This window comes from Sus scrofa, chromosome 9, assembly GCF_000003025.6.
Source record: "Sus scrofa isolate TJ Tabasco breed Duroc chromosome 9, Sscrofa11.1, whole genome shotgun sequence".
Lineage (NCBI taxonomy): Eukaryota > Metazoa > Chordata > Mammalia > Artiodactyla > Suidae > Sus > Sus scrofa.
Genome location: NC_010451.4, coordinates 8,823,210 through 8,843,774, shown reverse-complemented (window position 1 = coordinate 8,843,774; position 20,565 = coordinate 8,823,210). Strand labels below are relative to the sequence as shown.

Here is a 20,565-nt window from a genome sequence, read left to right as displayed (position 1 = left end):
AACAAATATTACTCAAAGTCAACCAAAAGAAAGGACATCATAAAGACAAAAGCAGAAATAAATGAAATTGAAAACTAAAAACAATAGGAGCAGTGAAACAAAGAAGTGAATCTTTGGAAAACATAATAAAATTGAGAAACCTCTAGCAAGACTGACAAAGGGGAGAGAGAAGATACAAATTATCGCCATCAAGAATGACAAAAAGGACATCACTATAGACCATGTAAATACCAAAAGGATAAGGATAATAAGTGAATATCACAAACAACTCTCCACACACAAATTTGACAAATTGGATAAAACGGTCTAGTTCTTTGAAAAACACAAACTACAGCAACTCATCCAACATGACATAATTTGAACAGCTCTGTAACTATGAAAATAATTAAATTTGTAGTTTTAAAACTCCCCCAATGAAATCTCCAGGCGCAGATGGTTTCACAGAGAGTTTTACCCTATGTTTAAAGAAAAATGAAGACAATCTACACAATATCTTCCAGATACCAGACAAGGACAAACACTTCCCAATTCATTTTATGAAACTAGTATTAGCCTAAAAAACCAAAGACAAAAAGAGAAAACTATAGACCAATATCTCTCATAAACTTAGATACAAAAATTCTCAACAAAACACTAGCAAAACTGAGTTCCCACTGTGGCACCATGGGATCGGATCGGTGCTGTTTCTGCAGCATGCCGGGATGCAGGTTTGATCCCTGACCCGGCACCATGGGTTAAAGGATCCAGCATTGCCACAGCTGCAGTGTAGGTGGCAACTGTGGCTCAGATCTGATCCCTGGCCCAGGAACTCAATAAGCCTTGGAAAACTCACCAACCAAATACAACAGTGTATGAAAAGAATTCCACAGCACAATCAAATGGGATTTATTCCAGCGATGCAAGGTTAGTTAACATTCAAAAATCAATCCAAAAATACAATCAATGCAATATACCACATTGACAGGTTAAAGAAGAAAAATCACATGGTGGATCATCGGAAAAAAGCACTTTTGGCAAGATTCAACATGCTTCACGATCAAAACTCTCAGGAAAAGAGGACTAGAGGAAAAACTTCCACAACGTGAGACACGTGGCCGGTGGGAGTGTAAAATGGTACAGCTCCTCTGGAGGGCTGTTGGGCAGCGTCTGGAAAATAAACATGCAGCTACCATATGACCCTGCAATTACATTTTTGGGCCCTTAGTCTAGAGAAATGAAAATTGACGGTCACATAAAAAATCTGTACGTGCACATCTGTAGCAGCTTTATTCAGAATATCCGAAAACTGGAAATAACCGAGTCATTCTTCACTGGGTGAATGCTTAAACTGCGGTCCCTCCATATCATGGAATAATACACATCAATAAAAGGAAATGGATTATGGACACACGCAACGACCCAGATGAGTCTCTAGAAAATTACGCTGAGTGGGGAAGAAAGCCCATTCCCAAAGTTTACATGCTGTGTGATTCCATTTACATAACACAGATCAGTGTTTGCCAAGAGTTAAGTAGTGGTGTTGCTCTAAAAAAGCAACAGGAGAGCTCCTTGTGGTGACGGAAATGTTTGGTACCTTGACTGTATCAGTGTCAATATCCCAATTGTGTGTGACACTGGCAATACTCTACATTTGAGGGGATCTGGGTAAAGGGTACAAAGGATTCCTCTGAGTTTTTTTCCTTACAAGTGCATGCAAGTTGACCATTTTCTCAAAATAAAAAATATAATTAAAATATTCCCTGTGTGGTTTTCTCTCTTGTCTAAATCCTGATACAATACCCTTCATCAGATTGGGGAATTTCTCTCCTCTTCCTCGTCTGATGAGAGTTTTAGTCAGAGTAGGTGTTGATTTCTGCCAACTGCTTTTTCTGCATCGATTTAAAAAATCATATGCTTTTTCTTCTTTTGGGTGAATTACAGTTTGATTTTAGAATGTTAAGCCGATTTTGCATTCCTGGGATAAATACTACTTCATCATGATGTATTAATGCATTTATACATTGCTGGAAAAATTTCCTTGTATTTGTTTAGGATTTTAATGCCTATTCTTATGAAATGCCCTTTCAAATATCTAGGGGAGTGCTCAATGTTTTTAGTTTCTAAAATTAAAAAAGACCTGAGCAAAAGTAGGAAAATATTAAAATTTGGTAAGGCCGGATGGTAGGTGAGCAGTAATTTGTTACATTATACTATTCTGCATTCTTCTTCTCATTCTTCTTTCTTTTCATGTGAAAAATCCTCGGCTGCAGCTTAGAAGACCAGTTCAGAGGACAGGCTGAGGACATAAAAACTGAGTTCTGCATGCTGTGGGTGATTCATGGATGGGATAGCCTTGTGTAACCTCTTCACCTAGCTAGCATTAGGCCTAACACATAGTTGGTACTCACTGAGTTTACTGAATGAATTTGGATTTGTTTAAATTATACTCCAATGCAACACTGGTGCTGTGATCCAGACTCACCCCCAGGATCTAGACAGTCACTCCCTCAGCTTCTGAAAGGACGTTGCTCATGACTCAGTTCCTCTCTGGGAATCACTCTCCACCAAAGGAAGCAGCCTTGCCCAAAGTTACAGCACCTGTCCAGATATAGCCTCTAATTATCACTGGTCAACGCAAGGATCTAAGTTTCTGGCTTCCTTCTTTAATCTGGAACTACTCTGAAGGTCATCCCAGGCTCAGAGCATTCTTTGGGATTGGCTGAGGCTTCTGCTAAAATAGTTTCACAATTCAACCTCTCCTGCCTAATTCTGCTTCCATTGCTGCCTTAGAGGTTTGACCTTGAAACTACGTTCTCCCCAAAGAACCTCCTTCATGTTAACCTCCCTCTTCCTCGGGGGAACTCCACCCAGGACTTGAATTACCCTATTTTACTTCTCCTTTCATAGCAGCTATCACTATATGAAAAAAGCTTATTCACTTAATGCTAAATACTTGCTTATTCTCTGTTGCAAGAATGTAAGCTTCCCAGGACAGATTTTTTTCATAAGTTATGCACTACTGTGTCATGTGCCTAAATACTTGTTGGAATGAAGGAATGAAAGAGATATACCTTGTCCTAAGTCTTGTACAGTCTCTCGACCTCCCAACAAGCATTCACCCGCAGAGACTCGGGACAATCCCCTGAATCCCCGCCCTTCAAGGAACGCCCCCAGGTCCAGGCAGGAGGCGGGGCCTCGCGGACGCCGCGGCCGGAGCGATGCGACTACCGGTGGTGCGGCTGGTGAGGTTAGGTCAGGTGCCCTACGCCGAACTGCTGGCGCTGCAGGAGCGCTGGCTGCGGCGGCTGCAGGCCGAGTCAGGGACCAAGGCGGGCGTGCTCTTGCTCTGCGAGCCTGCGGGGCCCGTATACACCGCCGGGCTGCGCGGCGGTCTGACGGCCGAGGAGGCGGCGCGGCTGCGGGCCTTGGGCGCCGAAGTGCGCGCCACTGGTCGTGGCGGCCTAGCCACCTTCCATGGCCCGGGCCAGTTGCTCTGCCACCCGGTACTCGACCTCCGACCCCTTGGCCTGCGACTGCGGACCCACGTGGCAGCGCTGGAGGCGTGGGCGGTGCGCCTGTGCGAGCTCCAGGGCCTACCCGGCGCCCGCGCTCGGCCCCCGCCCTACACCGGCGTCTGGCTGGGAGAGCGGAAGATCTGCGCGATTGGTGAGCGCCTCGAGGCGGGGCCGGGCCGGGGGCGGGGCCTTCGGGGCGGGGGCGGGGCCGGACCAATGGTGCTGAGAGCAGAGCTCCGGGTGGGAGGAGGTGTACCTGGCGCGGGCTTTGAATCAGGACTACTCGCTACGTTTAAAAGTTTTTAAACCTCTCTACTGATAGTTCAGAACCAGAAGGCCCCTCCGGTCACTTCGTTCAATGCTTATTTTTACTAACGGAGAGACACGAGAAATGAACTGCCAGGTTACGTCACAAGGAGAAGACAATGAGGGTGACAAAAATTTTGACACTCGTGTGTGTGTTTTTAAGGACTACCCTCGGCTTATGGTAGTTCCTGGGCTACAGGTCGAATTGGAGCTACAGCTGCCGGCCTCTGCCATAGCCACAGCCACAGCCACGTGGGATCCGAGCAGCGTCTGCGACCTACACAGCTCCCAGCAATGCCAGATCCTTAACCCACTGAGCCAGGCCAGGGATGAGACCCGCGTCCTCAGGGATACGAGCGTCGTTGGGTGCTGAGCCACAACAGGAATTCCCAAACTTTTTTTTTTAAGCAACAGAATCTCTTTGTTAAAGGACATATTCTGTAATCTCCATAATAAGTGCTGCTACTGTGGAGCCACACACCTCCCCTCCCATTTTGCCCCCTCCCCTAATCTGTACCCTTTGTGTGCTCTAGAAACAGTAGGAAAGTCATTGGTCTAGCCCAGTTTCCTCATCACACTGAGAGGGATCCTGAAGCCTGGTGAGGGAGAATATCCATTCTAAAACCCGTTGGTTTGCCTTGCAGGAGTCCGCTGCGGAAGGCACATCACCTCCCACGGCCTGGCCCTGAACTGTTCCACGGACCTCACGTGGTTTGAGCACATAGTGCCCTGTGGGCTGGTTGGGACAGGCGTCACTTCCCTGAGTCAGGAACTGCAGAGGCACGTCACTGTGGATGAAGTCATACCATCTTTCCTTGAGGCCTTTAAGGAGACTTACAAGTGCACATTGATCTCAGAGGACAGCCCCAACTGAAGGGCGTTTGTGTTAGTACAGCTTGGAGGTCCTGCCTTGTTTCCAAGGCACCACACCTGACCCGGAGGCCCTGAAACCCAGATTCTAGACTCACCATGAGCCTGTGGGCAAATCAGAAGCTCTGAGCCGTTTTTTCCATATGTATCCGGGTTTATTTATATCTTCCCCCCATCTCAGGTATAGATCTGAAGACATGGTGAAATGCAACATGTGCTATATAAATAGAAGGTGTTAGCACTACTATTGACACCATTTTCTTGGCTTAGAAAAGCTCAGATGCCATAGGGTGTCACTTCTCAAATATCTATTACTTTTTCAATACTGTATTTAATTGGGGAAAGTCTGGGCTCCAGTTCCTCTGACTTTTGTGAGACTCGTATCTCTGGATCATCCAGATGAAGGTGATGTGATGTACTTTTTCATTCTCAGGAGACCTGAGTGCTTTCTGCAACAAAAAGAAAAGTCCTCTAAAAAAATAAAATGGGAGTTCCCGTCGTGGCGCAGTGGTTAACGAATCTGACTAGGAACCATGAGGTTGCAGGTTCGGTCCCTGGCCTTGCTCAGTGGGTTAAGGATCCGGCATTGCCGTGAGCTGGTGTAGGTTGCAGACTCGGCTCGGATCCTGCGTTGCTGTGGCTCTGGTGTAGGCCAGTGGCTACAGCTCCGATTGGACCCCTAGCCTGGGAATCTCCATATGCCTCGGGAGCCCCAAGAAATAGCAAAAAGGACAAAAATAAAATAAAATAATAAAATAAAATGGTATCCTGTCTTCCTGGGTTGGATTCCTCAGTCCTGATATTTATTTTTAGTTAGGTAACCTGAACTAAGCCAAAGGCTGGGGGAAGAGAATAATTTCTTACACTGTACAAATGCCAAAGATAGAAATCAGTTTTTCTTATATGAGATCTTGAAGTTTGTAAGGTTGTATATCAATTATCTCTTGCTGTGCAACAAACCACCCCCAAATTTAAAGTCTGAAAAGAAAAAATATTCATTATCTCAAATACTATGGGTCAGGAATAGCTGGATGGTTTGGGGTCCGGGTCTCTTGTGAGGTGCAGTCAAGATGTCAGCTGGGACCACTTTCATCTGAAGGCTCGACTGGGGCTGGAAGATCAGTTTCCAAGATGGACCACTCATATGCTTGCTTGGTACTGGTTGTTAACAGGAGGCCTCAGCTTCTCTCCATGTGAGACACTCTTGAGGGCTGCTCGAATGTTCTCATGACCTGGCAACTGGCTTCCCTCAGAGCAAATGATGCCAGAAAGTGGAAGCCACAGTCTTTTATGGCCTAGCACTGGAAGTCACCCAGTCATTTCTGCAATCTCCTAATATGTGAGCCCTAATCAGTACACAAGGGCCATCTTGGAGACTGGATACCACAGGCAGTTGGGGTAGAAAGAGCCTTGAATGAGAAGTCAGGCGACCCTAGTTCCCATCCTGGCTCTGTGACACCGTAACCAATAACATTCCAGACGGCAGTTGCTTCCTGAGGGACGGCCGTGAGCAGAGCTCCCCACTGCTGTTGGACATATGGTGGAGTTAAGCCACCACAGTGTGGGAGTTGTCCATTACCATAGCATAACTAGCTTATTCTGAGGTATAGGTTTATATGAATTAGGACTCTTGTATTCGCCAAGTATAGAAACACAACTCAAACTAACCTAAGCAAAAAAAAATTTAAGATGACAATGGGACAGATATTGGAAAAGGTACTGAGGCTCTCATAAAATCCAAAGGACCAGAGCATGTAACCCTTTAGCAGCCCGATGGTCTTTGCTCTCCTGTTCTCTGCCATGCTTCTTGGTGTGTCTGCTTCCTTTTCTCTTACTCCAGTTCAGCTTTCTCCATGTCCCAGGCCCTGCGGTACAAGATGGCTACTGCTGCTCGCGTCCAAGAGTGTGAGAGTAGAGCCAAGGAGGTCCCCAGGTTTCTGGCTTGAGCAAGTGATGCTAGAAGTATTGCCGGGACCGAGAGCGCTGGATGGCGACTGCGTTTGGAGAGGGTGATGACGAGTTCAGTTTTAGGTAAATCGAGTTTGAGACATATGTGGAAGATGGAAGGAGAGAGGCCCACGTTGGGGATGTGGATCTGGAGCACGGCTGTGACGCGTGACGGCGCAGGTCTGGGAGCCCAGAGAGAAGGGCAGGGCGGAGGACTGGGAAATGTGAGGCACAGGCCAGGGAGGAGGAGGCCGAGGAGACAGAGAAAGGGTCTCAGCAGCGACGTGGTTGCAGGACCCAACCATTCACTCTTTCGGCAGCGAAGCAAGATGGGTGGGCTTCTTTTATGGGTGAAGGAACTGAGGCTTGGGAGGCTGAGGACTTACCTGAGGTCATGCACGTAGGGGCAGAGTCAGTGCCTGCCTCCTCTTCGGGGCCTTTCCCGCTCCTCCACGGCTGCCTCTGAAGGGTGTGCGGGGCAGGCATCCTGGAGGAGGTGGTCGGCAGAGCGGGGGAGGACACGGGGCAAAAAGCCAGAGTGAGGCTGAGGCCCAGCCTGTGCACTTGGGTTGGGCCACTGATGTGGGTTCCCGGCTCTTTCCTGCCTGCACAGTTTCCCACCGGAGCTCTTCCTCCAGGAAGGAAGCTGAGCACACGAAGGAGGAGAGTTAACACCCTGGCTTTCCCGCCTCCAGGAGCCACTTCTTGTTTATGCAGAGTCTCTTCCTCCTAAATAAACAAACTGTCCAGGGTTTGGTGAACGAGTACTTAGTGTGAGGACGTGACCAACTGCAGTGACTGGTCCAGCATCTTGTTCCTCAGCCACGCTGGTGGGAAACCAAACAGAATCTGCTCTAGCAGCGTGACCAGGCGTGCCTGCTTCATGAAAAAAAAAAAAAAAAAAGCCTCTCTCTGAAAACCCACATGGAAGGTGGATATGCACAATCAAAATCTGTTTTTTTTTCCACGAAATTGTAATTTACTATACATATTATCACACCATCTTATAATAACTCTAAAGTTTTAAAAACAGTAATAACACTTGCACTCCCACCTTAAAAACCAAAAACATCCTTTTCTCGATCTTTTTTTTTTTTTTTTTTTTTTGGCCACACCCACAGCACGCTGAAGTCCCCAGGCCAGGGAACAAACTCTGGAAATAGCAGTGGCCGGAGCCACAGCAGTGACAACACCAGATCCTTAACCTGCGGAGCCACCAGGGAACTCTAAAACATCCTTTTCATTTGTGTGTCTTGCCAGTACTTGATCATGATCTGGCCATCTTTTATTATTCTATTCTGTTATTCCATTTTATAATTATATTACTATGAATTATGTGGATAAAATTTTGTATGCTCTTTTAAATCAAACATAGTATTACAAACATTTTCCCACATCACTAGTCTTTATATTTGTAATGTTTTAGTCTTGTTTTTTTTTATTTTTAAAATTGTTTTGGTCTTTTTAGGGCCGCACCTGCGGCATATGGAGGTTCCCAGGCTAGGAGTCGAATCAGAGCTACAGCTGCCAGCCTACGCCACAGCCACAGCAACGCCGGATCCTTAACCCATTGAGCAAGGCCAGGAATCAAACCTGGGTCCTCATGGATGCTAGTCAAATTCATTTCCGCTGAGCCACAATGGGAACTCTTTTTTTTTTTTTTTTAATTTTAAAACTTAGATCTTTTTTTAAACATAGGCAATGCATGCCCATGGAATAAAATTTAAAAGGTACAAAAGTCTACCCTTGAAATATCTGTCTTACTCCTATCCCTTTCCCCTGTGAACCCAGACCCTCTCCTGGAAGCCTAGATGATTGTAAGTGTCTTACTTATATTCATCAGAGATGTTTGGTACATATATAAGCGTACACGCTTACGTGGGTGCATTCTTTTTCATACAGTAAGTAGTGTACTCCACACACAGCCGTGCACTTGGGAGACTGTTTCAGATCAGTGTATAAAAGAATATCCTCTTTTTTTTTTTTTTTTTTTGGCTGCACCTTTGGCATGTGGGAGTTCCTTGGCCAGGGATCGAACCCACGCCACCACAGCAGCCTGAACCACAGCAGTGACAATACTGGATCCCCAACCTGCTGAGACACTAGGGAACTCCTATCACATCTTTTGTTTTAGAAAGTCTGCTTGTATCAGTGCAGCTCTGATCATGGCCACATTTTCATCATCCCTGCTCACACACCTCAAGATTGGAGAATTCTTCTTTTTTTTTTTTTTTTTTTTTTTGGGTCTTTTTGCCTTTTCTGGGGCCGCTCCCGCAGCATATGGAAGTTCCCAGGCTAGGGGTCGAATCGGAACTGTTGCTGCCGGCCTACGCCAGAGCCACAGCAACTCGGGATCCGAGCCGCATCTGCAGCCGACATCACAGCTCACGGCAACGCCGGATCCTTAACTCACTGAGCAAGGCCAGGGATCAAACCCGCAACCTCATGGTTCCTAGTTGGATTCATTAACCACTAAGCCACAACGGGAACTCCACATTCTTCGTAATTCTGATTGTTAGAAAGTTATTCCTCATCTCAAACTGAAAGCTGCCCCCAGTAGTGTTATAATTTTGCCCTCTTGGAAGTCCTCCTTGAGAGGCCTTCCCTGGCCACACCCTGCGTCCCCCTCAGGTGGCAGTGCCGCTATGATGTACTTGTTTCCAGGTCTGACCCCATCGGACTGTGAGCTCCCCAGGCAGGGACGGTAGCTGCAGTATCCATGGCCCCCTCAGGATCAGCCCAGGGCCTCACCCAGAGGTGCCCAGAAATGTTTTGTGGAGTCAGCAAATGAATTCTATCCTAGGAGCAGTCTCTTCTTTAAGTTTTCCTAATTCTTCTTTTCTTCCTAAAATGTGGCTTCCAGATTCCACCCTCATCTCCACAGCCTCTGACTGGCTAGTGTGCCCTTCACTCATGTTGCCTGGAACTGAAGATCACATGCCTGGTGTGATCTGGCCAGTGCGAGGTGTGTCAGCCTGTGCTGGACGTGGGGAAGCAGAGATGGATCAAACGGGGGTCCTGTGTTCCAGCAGCTCGCAGCTTTGTAGACGAGACACACCAGTAAGAAACGTGTGCTGTAGCCTGTTACAAGCACCCTGAGAGAAGTATCCATGGGTACTGTGGGAACGTAGAGAAAGTGACTCATCTTAAAAGGGAAGAGGCAGAAAAGGCTCAAGGGACATTGACTTAGAATTCTAGTTGTAGAGCAAGAGAAAATCTAGCTCTAAACTAGCTCAAATGAAAAGATAATTAACTTGGATCTTGTAACTAAAAAGTCTGGGGATAGACTTCAGGCACAGATGAGCCAGGAGGAAGCACTAAGGGCGAGTTAGCAGCCTGAGGAGGAAGGGTGTTCCGGGCAGAGAGAACGGTACAGGCAAAGGCCTGGAGGTGAGAGCGAGCAGGTGGGTATTTTAGGAAGAGCAGAGTATCCTTCTCCCCCTTTCTGGGAGGAACAGCCTGGGTCCCGAGCCTCCTTCCACGTTCCTGAGTCCTCCTCCTCCTCCTGACCGCCCAGGACAGGCTGAAAAGGAATGGGGAGGCCTCCACCCATCTGACTGCTGCCCAGACCGCCGGATCCTCCCTCTCGCCCCTCCCTTCTCCATCCTCCCCGGACCTCCTTGCTCTCAAGCTTTCTTTTGGTTTGGAGCCAAAAAGAGGCCGGGGCTGGAGATCAAAGGATGGGCGGGAAGGGAGTGGAGGGACAGGAGGGGACTCGTTCCCCAGCTCTGTCCCTGCTGGGTCAGTTCGAGTCGGTTTCAGGCTCCATGTGAGGTCACAGCTCCAGCCTGGCGGTCCTCCTGGGTCCCAGTAACCCCGTCCTCCCCTCACCCTCCCACCAAGTGGCGCTTTCCCCACCATGTTCCTAAACCCTCCGTCAAGCTCTCTTTGAAGTACCAGGGTGCCATCTGTCTCCTACCAGAACCCTGACTGATACGCAGCCTTAATCTGCCATCAGAGGCTGGACTGGGGGCCTGCTATACCCTGTGAGATGCTGGGCACCTGCCAGGAGTCCCTGTTATTCAGCCTATAGCGTAATTCCACCAGTCACCTCTCTCTCCAGCCCAGCCCACGTGGGCCCAGAGCTGTTCTAGGCACTTTACACTTAATCATCACACAAATAACAAGCCCACAGATGGCACTGCTGCCTGTGTTTTCAGAAGAAGAAACTAACGCAGATGAAGCTTTTCCCAAGTTCACACAGTGAGTTAGAGGAAGGGCCCCATGATTTGAACTCAAGTCTGGACTCCCAAGGCTGTGCCTTAAACAGCACCCCTGGGACTCCCGCTCTCCCTCCTCACAGGAAGGTGACAGGACCAGACGACACAGTGAGGATGAAGTTGCCTTTGAAGACCCTGGAGCGCCAAGCTGCCAGGTTAGCCTGAGACCTGTGGTGCGTCCTGTCACTCCCCAGGTCGCCAGGCTGAGGGACAGAGCACTCAAGAGGGTCAGGGCTGGCAGGGGCCTCGGAGATCACACAGCCTCACCCCTTCCTGGGCTGAGGGAGAAACAGCCTCAGAGAGAACAAGTGGTTCCCCTAAGGTCCTACCCTGGCTGTAGGAGCCAGAATGAGAATCCAGAATGTCTTCAGAAACTCTGTAACCATGTCAGGGGCAAGGATGGAGCATTTGCCTTAGCGAGCAGCGCGGGAGAGAGAAGGGCTGGGGGTCGGGAGAGGGGGAAGCTGAGGGTTCCTGGACGATAGAAAGTCATATTTGAAGGATGCGAGGGCTCTCAGAGCCCATCTAGAAGGCTTCTCTGCTGGTCACTCTGACAAGGGAGCTCTACTTGCTCACCTCCAGGGGTGGGAGGAAGCCTGTTCACGTGAGGGGCAGCCTGTCCCACAGTCCCCGTAAGCGAGGTCTGGATCCTGTGATCCCGTGACTCCCCGATCCCCAAGCCCACTTGGTCCCAGGTCATCTTCTCTTTTTTTTTTTTTAGGGCCACACCAGGCTAGGGGTCCAATCGGAGCTGTAGCCACTGGCCTACACAATGCCACAGCCACAGCAATATGGGATCTGAGCTGCGTCCATGACCTACACCACAGCTCACGGCAATGCTGGATCCTTAACCCACTGAGCAAGGCCAGGGATGGAACCTGAATCCTTGTGGATGCTAGTCGGGTTCCTTAACCGCTGAGCCATTACAGGAACTCCCCCAGGTCTTCTTTCTAGGACTCCACAGACACGCCTGCCCCCTCTGCCGCAGATGTGCAGGTCGTGCTCACAGCACACTTCCTCCCCCCTCCTCACTTCTGCTCTGCTGTGAATCCCTGGGGCGCCTTCCCCCCTCCTCTCCATCTGCCCAAATCGCATCTGCTTTCCAAAGCCCACCACAGCTTCAGCCTGTGCAGCCATTTACCTACTTCTGATAGGAGCATCCACATTTTCCTTAGGGAATCACCTGCCCACCGATTTTATACGTATGTATTTGTTTGTTTGTTTTCATTGAGGTATAATTGACATGTAACACTATGTTCGTTCGTTTCAGGTGTACAACATAATAACTTGATATTCGTATACATTGTGGAATGATGACCACAATAAGTCTTAACAATCACCCTTTTATGAATCCACAAAAATTTTTTCCCTGTGATGAGAATTTCTAAGATTTATTCTTTTGGCAGCTTTCAGATATACAACACAGCATAATTAACTGCAGTCACCATGTTGTCCGTTATAGCCCCATGACTTCTTTCTTTTATACCCAGAAGTTTGTGCATTTTTGCCCCCTTCACCCATTTCTCCCACCAATTCATCTCTGTTTTGAATAGAGATGAAGCCCCTACCAGCTTCTGTGATTGGTGCAGGGATAGGCACTGGGCCTGGTTCAAGATAATAAGAGTCTGACCCAGGACTTCTGTCAGAAGGATTATGAGGGAAAGAAGCTCTTTCTGCTGGATTTATTGACAAAATAGAGAGTATGCACAGAACTGGGCAGCTATCTTGTTATCTCAAGGTGGGATCCTGCCTGGACATGGAGCAGCAGTGAGAAAAGCAGAGCCCAACAATGCAAAGAGAGCTTCCTGAAGACACCATCTGAGCTCCTGGATCCAGCCATGCCTGAAGCTAGATATGTCAGGGTTTTACAATTTTATGAGTTGATAAATTCCCTTTTTTACTTAAAGTCAGTCTTAACTGTGTTTTCTGTCTGTTGCAACTAGGATTTCTGATTAATATACTTGCCTTCTTTGCAAACCCTAATTGTCACCAAACTTAGAGAAGTTCAAAAGATTCAAAAGTCCATATTTATACAACCATGAACAGATATGCCCTCATTAATAGTTACTCTTTATGGAATACTTCCTGTTTGTCAGGTACAAGATGGAGCACTGGAGTTCCCATCGTGGCGCAGCAGAAATGAATTCAACTAGGAACCATGAAGTTGCGGGTTCAATCCCTGGCCTCACTCAGTGGGTTAAGGATCTGGCATTGCCATGAGCTGTGGTGTAGGTCACAGACTTAGCTTGGATCTGCTGTTGCTGTGGCTGTGGTGTAGGCCAGTGGCTACAGCTCCCATTAGACCCCTATGCCATGGGTGCGGCCCTCAAAAAAGACAAAAAAAAAAAAAGATGAAGCACTTGAAATATAACATCTGGAGTTCCCATCATGGCTCAGTGGAAATGAATCTGACTAGTATCCATGAGGATGCAGGTTCGATCCCTGGCCTCACTCAGTGGGGTTGCCGTGAGCTATGGTGTAGGCTGGCAGCTGTAGCTCCGATTTGACCCCTAGCCTGGGAACCTCCATATGCCATGGGTGTGGCCCTAAAAAGACTATAATATATATATATATATTACTGTAATGCATACAACTACGAGATGTTATTTTTATCCCCATTCTACAGATAAGGAAACTAAGACTCAGAGAGGCTAGGCTCTGACAGCTGAAACGTGGCAGGTCTCGGATTCAAACCAGCTCTGTGGACCCCAGAAGCTGTGTTCTGGACCACTACTCCACCTGGCTTCCCAGGACACGGCACGTGTCCTGGGGAGGTGGGGAGAAGAGGCCACCGCAATCGCCAGTCTCCCGACACCACACCTTGCTCCACCTCTTCCAGTGCTCCTCTCACTGCTCTGTGCTGCCTGCAGAGGCAGGAGGATGGTTCAGCTCAGAACGAGAAGACAAACACTCTGGGTTAAACCGATGGGCGGAGAGGAGGCAGGATCGCGGAAGCACAGACCAGGTTCCTGAGGAGCAATGGAGTAAAAGGACTTGATGCGACCATGAAACGTCCTCTGGGAGTCACCCTGTGTTTTCGGGGGTAACCCGCGCTTCGGAGGCTGTTGACGACTGACATCAGTTATGCTCTTCCCACCTCCCAAGCCTTCTCCCCCACCGACTAGCCAGCCCTGAATTACGTCCCGCACAGTCTATGGTGAAAAAGACACACCTAGTCTTGTTCTTATAGTGCTTACAAGCTAGTGAGAAAGGCAGACCCCAAACCAGCACACAAGTAAATAGAAGACTGGCTGGGATCCTGTGACGGAAACAAACAGGGAATTGGATGGATGATGATTCCATTTCCCAAGAGACAGAGGACTGAAGGGAGCCAGGGAAGGAGGTCAGGGTTCCAGCCCCGACACGTCTCCCAGCAGAGAAGTCAGGCAGGCAGCATAGGGCTCCGACGAGAGAGGTCTGGCTCAGAGGCCGAAGGAGCATCAGACTCTCTCAGGTCCTCTCTCTTCTTGGAGGTTTCCCTGAGAATGTAATTCTTAGTGATCTGTCATTACCTTCATTCATTCATTGAACAAATTCTCTGCAAGGTCTACTCTGTTGGTTTAGTGCCCTTAAGGAGCTTATGTTCGAGGTATCTAGGTGCGGAATCAACAAATAAAACAATTATAACACAGAATGGTAAGACCTGTGTTCCAGGGACAGGCAGGGAGCTGTAGGAGAATGGGCTTCTGTATAAGCCCGGTCCAGCAGGAGGCAGATGGCCATCTCAAGTCGGTAATTCGAGGAAGCGCTATGCAAAGAGGTGGGCGGGAAGGAGGGAAACTGCAAGAGGTTATGAAGTTCCCTGATCTTGAAACATATGGGCATCGTTACCTCCCTCGTAGGCTTGAAGGGGAGAGTGAAGGGGGCAGTTCCAGGAGTCCGGAGAAGAGGAGAGGTCTGAGATGGGGCTTCCGTTGAGGGATGCAGGAAGAACAGCAGCAGCAAAACGCACACACACATGTAAAGTTAAATCAATCAGATGATGTTGGGTGTTACTGGAAAGCAAGGCAGGGATGGGCTTTAGGGAGGAGAAGAGGAGGAAAGGATTAGGATTTGTCAAGAGGATGGTCAGGGAAGGCCCCACCAAGCAGGTGGCACCTCAGCGAAGACTTGAAGGAGGTGTGTCTCTAGATGAGCCTTCCCCAGACCCAGACCCCTTCAGTCCGCCCCGCACTCCCCCGCCTCCCTGTCCCAGAGTCAGGGCTTGTCCCCAGCTTCTCTGGATCAGAGAGTTCGATGAAGGTCCTTCTCAGATACAGTCTCCCCAGGACAGCAATTCTGTTTCCTCTGCCTTCCTTCGTCTAATCACAATAGAAGGGGCTGCATATTAAGCACATGCATCATGTTCTTTGCATGTGACACACATTGGGTCATCTAAGCCTCATAGCAAGACTGCGAGGCACAGATGGGGAAAATGAGGCCGCTCAGCCCACTTTCCAAAGGCCAGCTGCCTTCCTCCTCCAGAGAAGGTAAGTGGAGGAAAGACCTTAAGTTTTTGAAGGACTGCAAAAGGGACAAAGATTAGGCATGTACTTGATGTCTCCACTGGACCCAAGGACCAAACTGTAGAAGTCAAGAGAAGGCAGTATTTGTGACGCAGTGAGAGCATCCCAAAATCAGCCTCAGCTGCCTTGGAGACAATACGCTTCTTATTACTTGTCGAAAATGAAATATATACTTTTTTATATTTTTATCTATTTTATTTTATTTTATTTTATTTTTTGCTTTTTAGGGCCACGGAAGTTGCCAGGCTAGGGGTCGAATTGGCCCATGCCAGAGCTGCAGCAACGTGGAATCTGAACAACATCTAGAACCTACACCCCAGCTCTCAGCAATGCCAGATTCTTAACCCACCATGGGAACTCCCAAAATATATCTTTTTTTCAGATCTAAAAAAAAGGATACAAATGCACTGATTCATAGAACCGAAACAGACTCACGGACTTTGAAAAACTCATGGTTACCAAAGCGGACAGGTTGGTTGGAGGTAGGGATGGACTGGGGGTTTGGGACCGCTGTATGTACACGGAGGCATACGGGAGGATTGGCCAATGGGGAGCTGCTGTGTAGCACGGAGAACTCTACCCAGTATCCTGTGATCGTCTATGTGGGAACAGAATCTGAGAGAAGGCAGGTGTGTTCACAGAGAACTGAATCGCTTTGTTGAAGGGCAGAAAGTATCACAACCTTGTAAATCAACTCTACCTCAACAAAAGAATTTTATTTTATTTTATTTATTTATTTATTTATTTTTGTCTTTTTGCTATTTATTGGGCCGCTCCTGCGGCATATGGAGGTTCCCAGGCTAGGGGTAAAATCGGAGCTACAGCTGCCGGCCTACGCCAGAGCCACAACAACACTGGATCCAAGCCGTGTCTGCAACCTACACCACAGCTCATGGCAACGCTGGATCATTAACCCACTGAGCAAGGGCAGGGACCGAACCCGCAACCTCATGGTTCCTAGTCGGATTCGTTAACCACTGCGCCACGACGGGAACTCCAACAAAAGAATTTTTAAAAAGTGTGAAAAATAAAATGAAAACCTGAAAAAAAAAATATATAGGCCCGCCCTCAGGTGGTGGCCTCGCCAACCCACCCCCCCACCCCTAGGACCAGGGGCTCCTGCGGGACTCTCCGCCAGGTGAAGGGTGTGCCTCCCGCAGCCAAGGCTGCTGCCCGCGTTTCCTCTTCCTTGTTGTAAACGCATCTCCAGGAGGTGCCCTGGACCAGCAGGCTGGGTGCCAAGAAGGACAAGGAGGTGGGACGGGAAGTGTGGCACTGCATTGAAGAAGGAGATGGAACGTTTCTGAGAGTTAAGTCCGGTTTCATTTCTATAGGGGTAGGTGAAAGTGGTGACCCCAAAGCTTTCTTCCTGGAGCTCTCCGGGACAGACACATATCCCCAACCACTTCCAATCTCATCTATGAATGCATCTTTTAACACCGTATTATCGGCTGTCAGCAGAGCACAGAAGCCAAGTTATAGGAAGCAGTGGAAGTTAATCTCAGGCCCGCCATGACCTACACGTTGTCTGAATACACCAAGGACAAGAAGAGCAGTTCATGGAGAATTACCATCCTGTTAATTCTATGTCATCCATAAGCAAGATCATCTCAGTTTAAATTCCTAATACAGCCCCACTGAGTAAGAAACAAAGACAGAAAAGAACGCCTGTCAAAAGGCCAGAAACATAAGGCGGCCAGTAAAACTTCCTCAAGGATGGATTTGGTTGATGGTGTGAAGTTAAGCAAAACTGGCTTGAAAGATGATAAGTAGCACTTGGAATTTGAAACAAGGGAAGGGCATCCTTTCAAAAGGAAACTGGGTTCGAAATCTTTTATTATCCTTTTCTGGTATTAGGTGGCTTTTTACAAAACATATTTTTTGTAGGTTTCTTACATACAAATATTTTAAGCTGAAAGGTCACGAGGTGACCTGGTTATATGAAACTATTTTCATGAACTTGCCTTAATAAAAGGTGAAAACGTTACTGATTAGTATATTTATGAAGCCGTTTGAGCTTTGTAAATGGACATACATGGGGAATAATAATTAATGTTAACTTATATGATCTTATGCTTGTGGATGTACTCTTTTTTTAGGGCTGCACCTGTGGCATATGGAGGTTCCCAGGCTTAGGGGTCCAAGTGGAGCTGCAGCTGCTGGCCTACACCACAGCCACAGCAATGCCAGATCCAAGCCGCATCTGCAACCTACACCTCAGCTCATGGCAACGCCAGATCCTTAACCCACTGAGCAAGGCCAGGGATAGAACCCACATCCTTATGGATACTAGCCAGGTTTGTAACCCGCTAAGCCGCAATGGGAACTCCCGTAGGTGTAATTTTTTAAAAGGAGTATGAAGCCCTTTTCAAACTCTCATCCCAGTGGAGCAGAATACTGAGTGAACAGTGAGCCCCCAGCAAGACCCATATTAATAGGCTTTTTGTCTTAATAAAGTCTTCATCTCGTCTTTCTCTTAATTACAGAAGCACAAATTGCTTCAGAGAAATTTAAATACTAGTATTTGAACTTTATACATAATATTCTTTGAGGTTCTTTTTTACTTTTCAAGGGTGAACTGGTTCTTTTTAATAAATGAGATCTGTTTATCTCTTGGTTTGGGTCACGATGTTTGCTATGAAAGCTTTCAATGGGATGTTGAACAGGAGAATGTAAAAACAAGTCTGCCAAATACCTTAGAGAGCATTTGAATAGAAGTGCTGCTTCCTATTAAAAACATTTTTCTTTACTGCACATACTAAGATAGATGGGAGTAAAAGATGTCTTAATATGTAATTTTTGTATTATCAGAAACAATCGTTTTAAGAAAGTCTTATTTATCTGTTGCATATTTTCACTTGTTTGGTAACTGAGATCTAAATGGTTTAACATAAAACCACATTTCAAATCTTGTTCTTTTCAAGTATTCAAATGTATTTCTCAGCATCTCTATAATAACAGACATAGAAGTCTTTCAAATGTTGAATTGTAGTACATACCTGATTAAAAAAATCATTATAAAGGAAACCATTAGTGTCCTTTTACCAGGAAATTATTGCTATGTATGTGTGACTCGCCATGATTCTGTATGTTCTCTGCAGCTTTAAAAACACATTGGATTATTGTGGTGGTTTCTAGAAGGGTTGATTATTGGTTCCTCAGGTCATAGTTATGTAGCTTGGGTCTGAGTTTTTTTTTAAAGAGCAGCTAACTTTTAAAGAAGGTTCCTTAGCAAAAGAAGAGTTGTATCTATGGTTTTTACTGGGCTAACACTGGCTGCAGTTAGATCATTTGAATTATGAAGTAAGTACAATAATGGAAAAGTTCAACCTCATTTTCAAAAGCTGAATCACATTTTACTTCTTTTTTTTTTTTTTTTTTTTTTTTTGCTTTTCAGGGTTACACCTGTGGCATCTGGAGGTTCCCAGGCTACCGCTGCCGGCCTACACCACAGCCACAGCCACATCTTCAACCTACACCACAGCTCATGGCAATGCCAGATCCTTAACCCACTGAGCGAGGCCAGGGATTGAACCCACAACCTCATGGTTCCTAGTCGGATTCATTTCCACTGTGTCACAATGGGAACGCCGCATTTTACTTCTTGAATTACTATGATGGAAACAAATTCAGGAACATCGGAATATGTTGATTTCTTTGCTTTTTTTTTTTTTTTAAAGGAATTGAAACCACTGCATTTGCTAATGGAAGAGAATGGTTTGTTTTGTTCTGAAGATTCTGAAATTGTTCAGGCTTATCATGGCTCGTAGATTACAAAGAATAATGCCAGTTAAATGCCGGTGAATGTTTTTTACTCTTTTTATATGGAATGTGTAAATTTTGGGGGGTGATGGTGACAGAGGTGCCTCTTACTACCTTATGTAAAACAGCCAAATGTTCTCATCAGTGTTGTTATCATCTGTTTCACGCTCCCAGTATATTTTCTCAAAGTCTGTTCACTTACAATTGTACAGAATGACGTAATTAATAAGCAATGAAATCTATATTACACATACACACCCAAAGAAATATAGGGAATTCTTGGGCAAGGGATTTGACTAGATAACTCTAAGAGTCCTTCCAACTTGAGTCTATGCTAAATGCTTCTAGACCTCTGACGTGGTGTGACTCTAAGACTGTGATTTCGAAATTTTATTAGGACGAGAGACAATCCCTGTCTTCAAAGAACTCACAATCTAGTAGCGGAGGTGAACAAATGGGAACGGTTGACAGCGGTAATAAATAGTCCTGGAGATTAGAGGCGAGGCCTTGGCAGGAGGTGGGAAGGAACGTTGAGGGAGCCGGGCTGTTTCCTCAAGGCCGTTCACAAGAACCACTTGAATCGTAATCCCTCAGGAAGCCTTTTGTTTGTTTGTGTAAAGAAACGCTCATTTCTGGGCTCTCTTCCCGACCTCCTGCATCGGAACCTCTGGAGTGGAACCCAAACGTCCACTTCGCTTAAGAGAAGAGCTGAGGTGATTCTGAGGGACCCTGAGATCTCAGATCGCGTGTCCATGGTCAGAATGACTTCCCTGAAAGGGGACAGCCAGACGGAGAAAACGGCGGGACTGGGTCAAAACATGTAACTACAGAAGTCATGGCAAATCAACGTGTTTTGATGAAGAGCAGCAATTTCATACACCCTTTCCTCCATGGGATAGGCCTTTATTTATTTATTTATTTTATTTTATTTGTGCTTTTTAGGGCTGCACCCACGGCACGTGGAGGATTCCCAGGCTAGGGGTCCAATTAGAGCTGCAGCCTCCGGCCTACACCACAGCCACAGCAACAGGGCATCCGAGCCGCATCTGCGACCTACACCACAGCTCCTGGCAATGCGGATCCTTAACCCACTGAGCGAGGCCAGAGATCGAACCTGCGTCCTCATGGATCCTAGTGGGGCTTGTTAACCACTGAGCCACGACGGGAACACCAAGGCCTTTTTTTAAATGACAGCACTTCTTAGATATAATCTGAGCGTCTACGATCAAGGGGAGATGCCTCAGAAGTCCTGGAACAGATCTTTGTCTGCAAGGGAGCTGGAGCTGGCCTCGGTTTGTTATTAACTCTCTCAAGACTTGAGGCGGATAGGGAGGTAAAGAAGGCTCTGGGAAGGATTCCCCAGAGTCTCTGAGAGGCTGTTCCCTGCCACTGTCCACTTCCTTGCCCATGGCCTCCGGGTCCTCATTTCCCAGCGGTTCCTGGCTGCTTCTCTCCTCTGGA

The 20,565-nt window shown here is 47.1% G+C and overlaps 1 protein-coding gene, 1 long non-coding RNA gene and 1 pseudogene across 2 annotated transcripts in view; 2 read left to right on the top strand and 1 right to left on the bottom strand.

Moving 5' to 3' along the window:
- The window catches only part of LOC106504801, a 47,889-nt gene extending 44,748 nt beyond the window's left edge, over positions 1 to 3,141 (bottom strand). Inside the window, exons 1-2 of the long non-coding RNA XR_001298608.2 lie at positions 3,051 to 3,141; positions 2,462 to 2,577 (exon numbers count right to left, since the gene is read on the bottom strand). This is a non-coding gene — a long non-coding RNA (uncharacterized LOC106504801). The remainder of the gene's footprint in view (positions 1 to 2,461; positions 2,578 to 3,050) is intronic.
- Positions 3,168 to 5,400, top strand: LIPT2 (lipoyl(octanoyl) transferase 2 (putative)). The gene is made up of 2 exons (XM_003129640.5): positions 3,168 to 3,645; positions 4,445 to 5,400. The coding sequence occupies exons 1-2, from the start codon at positions 3,198 to 3,200 to the stop codon at positions 4,672 to 4,674; spliced, it is 678 nt and encodes a 225-aa protein (XP_003129688.2). The 5' UTR covers positions 3,168 to 3,197; the 3' UTR covers positions 4,675 to 5,400.
- Positions 16,470 to 17,448, top strand: LOC106504803 (annotated as a pseudogene).

Bases quoted from the DNA above. Each gene is read 5' to 3' on its own strand.
- LIPT2 (XM_003129640.5), top strand. From the start codon at position 3,198: ATGCGACTACCGGTGGTGCGGCTGGTGAGGTTAGGTCAGGTGCCCTAC. The intron at 3,646-4,444 runs GTGAGCGCCTCG...TTTGCCTTGCAG, and splicing joins GCGGAAGATCTGCGCGATTG to GAGTCCGCTGCGGAAGGCAC.